At 35.8% G+C, this 4,711-nt stretch overlaps 1 protein-coding gene across 1 annotated transcript in view; it reads right to left on the bottom strand.

The window, feature by feature from the left end:
* Positions 1-605: 605 nt before the first annotated feature.
* vps8 (VPS8 subunit of CORVET complex) overlaps positions 606-4,711 on the bottom strand; it is a 142,663-nt gene continuing 138,557 nt past the window's right edge. Inside the window, exon 45 of the mRNA XM_067404337.1 lies at positions 606-970. Coding sequence (XP_067260438.1) covers positions 827-970 — 144 coding nt within the window. The 3' untranslated portion in view covers positions 606-826. The remainder of the gene's footprint in view (positions 971-4,711) is intronic.

The raw sequence follows: 4,711 nt of genomic DNA, 5'->3' as shown, positions 1-4,711 counted from the left end.
ATGTTGTTTTTTTTTTTCTGCTCACTTCTGGACGACTGGTGCTTAACCTCGGCACAAATTTGGTATCTTAAAGCGCAGCATTCCAACTTTGTAAATATTCATAGCGAATTCTCAATGGCATGAGTCTGAACCAATAAAATGTGCACAAATATGCTGCGATCCCGATATAGGCTACACAAATCTACACAGAATTACAATATTTCAAAAAATCTGTTTTTGCGAGTTTTCACATAAAGATTATTTGTTATTTCTTAAGTGAATGTTTGGTTAACTGTTGGGGAAAAACCTCTGATGAGTAACATGATATTAGATCCGTGTGATACAGTAGGTCTTAATATATAGGCTGTCTGTTTCATTAATGGTAACCAAACAATTGTGGAATCAAGTAAAAAAGTTTTTCTCCTATAGATATGGGATTTGACTTGGTTTGTGCCAAATTTGGTGGTATTACCTGGATTTTTCTCAAAATTGACTTTGCTGACTATCAATTTTAAACAGGTGTAGCGCAGTCATTATTTCCTGGATTCCAATAAATCATACATCATTTTGAAGGTTTTAATAGAGTACATGAGAATAATAACAATTTTTTTTTATTTGTTCATTGCGACTCATTTTTCCTACATGGGACACATATATTAACTAATTGTTAACTCAATTAAAAGATGTGGTGTCAATTAATTTGTATCATCTGATCTGACACTGTAAGAACTGGAGTAGTGTGGTAACTAACAAAGCATTGCTAGTTTGTTAAAACACAATCTCAAACATGAGTTCTGTACAGACATGGTAGTGCTTTATTAAGATTTGTAACAGTGGGCGGAGTCATCTACTCCTCCACCAGTGGTGGAGGAGAAAGCTTTAACTGGAAGTTCTCGCTGTGATAAATACTTCCGGTTCCTGGAGGGGCAGGATTCGACAGACCGGCTCTCTCATTGCCATGAGAATGGGTGAGTTCTGTCAGAACAGCAAGCTGAAAAACAAAGAAGACAGAAATGAAAAGTATGGCAGGGCAAAATTAAAAAAAAAAAAAAAAACAATTGTTAATAATTAAAAATTAAAATAGTAATTAATTACTATAAAACAACAATAATGAAAGTGAATAAAAGACAAATAAATAGTGTTAAAAGCTTTTTACTGTTTCAAAGTGCTTTATTCTGTTGCCCTCTAATAATATTACTTTTTTAAACACAATTTATCTGTACACGACTGCTAAGGTTTGTTCGTTTTTTGAGTTTGTTTGCAGAGTACTAGGTCAACATCTTTAAATTCAGGGTTTATGGCCCCTATTACACCTGTCATTCAATGGATAGTTCACCCAAAAATGAACACTGTGTCATCATTTACTCACCCTCACGTCATTCCAAAGCTGTTTGAATTTCTTATAATTTGATATTCCATTGACAATGGAAGTCGACGTTTACCAAAACTGTTTAGCTACATCATTCTTCAAAATATCTTAGTTCACCCAAAAATGAAAATTCTGTCATCATTTACCCTCAATAAGTTCCAAATCTGTATGAATTTCTTTGTTCTGCTGTACACAAAGGAAGATATTTGGAAGAACGTTAGTAACCAAACAGATCTCGCTCCCCATTGACTACCATAGTATTTTTTATAGTAGTCAATGAGGGGCAAGATCTGTTTGGTTACTGACAATCTTAAGAATATCTTCCTTTGTGTACAGCAGAACAAAGAAATGTTTATAGATTTGGAACTACATGAGGGGGAGTAAATGATGATTTTTAGGTGAACTATCCATTTAATGTCTCGCAGAAGAAAGAGAGTCATACAGGTTTGGAATGACATGAGCATGAGCAAATGAAGTATCCCTTTGACGTGCATTTCATACACCACTTCATGCCAATAATTGAAGTTATGCAGTAACATGGGTCGCACCACACAGTCAGATATACAGACCAGTGTAAAAAAAAACGAAAAAGCAAACCCCCACCCCCACTCATTAGCAGTATTGGGCTGTCCAGAGTCATTCATTAATGTGTATATTCTCAGCAGGGACCTCGTTACAGCCTGAGCAATCAATGTGCATTTAACGAAACAGCGTGAATCAAACAGCATAATCTATCCTTCTCTCACCAGCTTCACTTTGAAGACCTCCTTTGCATCTTTATCTTCTCCTTCCCTCTCTGATCTCACTCATATTTCCCTTTCCTCATTCCCATCCACTCCCATTACATCATTCCCTTTTCTTTCCCTGACAAACCAACTTTTCAGCATCAACTAAATTCATTTCACTCTTTTTCTGTCTTCTTTCTTCTGCCATTTATTAGCAGTCTTCAAAAGAGAATACCATTATAAGCCATAGTTCTATTCCTCAATCACTCTTCTTTTCTTTCGTTTCCCTATCTAAACCGGACACCTGCTAAGCGAAGGCTATGGAGAGTGACAGGGATAAAAGCAAATACGGACACAGAAAGCACGTCAGTGGCTAATCATCGCCTCTGTCACCACGGTGGCTTATTACCCCCATACTGTTAGCAAACAGGCTAAACACAGAGTATGAAGTCTGGGCACATCTAATGCCAGTAACAGTCTCTCGATCATACTTTACTATGAGCAATTTTCCACTCTACTGAAAAGGCTCATACACCTCTGTGGAAGAGCCAGCATTAGATACTATGGTAACCATGTTTCATTTTCAGTTTTAACTGCAGCTATAAGATAAACTTATAGACATGTTTGTTTGTCTGATGGTTTAAGGAAGATTTAGTTGCTTCTATAAGAAAGAGACACTACAGCATATCTGTATATGTATTCATGTGTTGCACTACTGAATGCGCTAGTTTGTAATGGCATTTCAGGGTGAGTCATACAGTATACGGAGGCGCTGTATGAAAAGTTCGCCTTTGTGAGAAAACTATGGTGTATGATTTTATTGCATTGGTGGAAAGCTCTCAAAGTGTTGAATATGAAAAAGGACAAACACACTGCTGTGTGCCTACTGTAAATTCCATATATGGATAAAGGTGAAAAGTGTGACAAAGCAAGCAATTTTCCAGAACAGTCATTTCACATAGATATCGAGCTGTTGATATTACTGGTGTCCGAGTACAAGGGAAATAGAAAACTTTCTAGGGGTCTGAAATAATCTTTGAAAATACTTTTATTACACAACATTTTCTAATAATTTGTGACAAACAGACAGACAGATAGGCCAATAGATAGATAAATAGATCAATCGATCAACAGATAGATCAACAGACCGTCAGCTAGACAGACAGAAATAAAGTACCATCCATCCATCCATCCATCCATCCATCCATCCCATCCATCCCATCCATCCATCCCATCCATCCCATCCATCCATCCATCCATCCATCCATCCATCCATCCATCCATCCATCCATCCATCCATCCATCCATCCATCCATCCATCCATCCATCCATCCATCCATCCAACCAACCAACCAACCAACCAACCCTTGTGAGTTTAAATATTCTGGTGAATTTTGAATTCTGTTGTGTGGGAGATCATATTTTATTAAAAAAAAAAAAAAAAAAAAAATCAAGAAAATTGATTTAAACAGTAAGACTGAACGTGTTGAGCTATATAACAACAATTCATTTTCTGTCTATAAATATATCAAAACTTGTTCCCTTGTCTATTAAAACATGTAATATTTTAAAGCGTCTTTGGTGTTTCCATGGTTTCTACAAAATAAAACCGGAAACCGAAGGTAACGCGGGTATGAGGCAATACTCGAGTGAATAAAATATATAACACTGGCCTACACTGAAAATAATGACTTTGTGGTATGGTAAAATCTATTACATTAATTCATGTAATTTATACATTGTAAAATCAAGATTAAGTTGGTACTATAATATCTTGAGTAAAATTTACACAATTTATTCATGTAATAACATAACTGAGAAGAAAAAGTAAATTGTATCTTATATTTACAAATACTATTTAACTATTTTATAGTCACAGCACATTCACCAAAAAAACTAAGTAAATTTTAATCTGAAAAAAGCAACGTGTGTCGGTGCGCTTTTTTTTTTTTTTTTTAACAACAAGATCCGGCTTGCAGTGGCAGAGACGGTCCGTAGACATTGGTCTGCGAAGCAGCAATGGAAACTTTACAAATCCTGACCGCTGTTGGAAGCTTCGCAACCGCTTGCATTAGATACAGGGCATCCGTACTGTCTCCTCGCGCTGCACCGCATATTGTTTACCTTGCTTTTTGACCCATCGCGATGCTCGTCGCATTGCTGTAATCTTGTCTTTATTTATTTAATTGTTTGGAAAGTCGTGTTTTTTGTTTGGTTTTGCTACTGAAATGGAAGCACTCTCTTAAAATGAGGATGTTTGCTGCTTTTTTTAATAGGCCTATATTTAAATGAACATTTACTTAATTTTATTGTGTATAATTACTGGGGGATTTATAGTTCCCAGAATGCTTTGCATCAGATTTAATTTGAAGAGAAAATGTTTAATTTGTTTATCTTCATGTGTTTTAAGCAAGATAAATATTATTGTTGTATATTATTGTTTAATATTCTATTAAGGTGGGACTTAGAAAAGTTTTTGTCATGTTGGGAGTTTTGGGGGTTACCGTCGTGGGGACAAGCGGAGCCTGACGTTAGTTTGACGACAGGTTAGACAGGCATGTAAAACAATTACTGAATAAGTAATTGTAAGTAGTAATACTGTTAAAAGTTTTATTCTTACAACATTCTGCTTAGAATG

This window comes from Chanodichthys erythropterus, chromosome 12, assembly GCF_024489055.1.
Source record: "Chanodichthys erythropterus isolate Z2021 chromosome 12, ASM2448905v1, whole genome shotgun sequence".
Classification (NCBI taxonomy): Eukaryota; Metazoa; Chordata; class Actinopteri; order Cypriniformes; family Xenocyprididae; genus Chanodichthys; species Chanodichthys erythropterus.
Note: the sequence above shows the minus strand (reverse complement) of the source record. Positions and strands in the feature narration are given on the sequence as shown.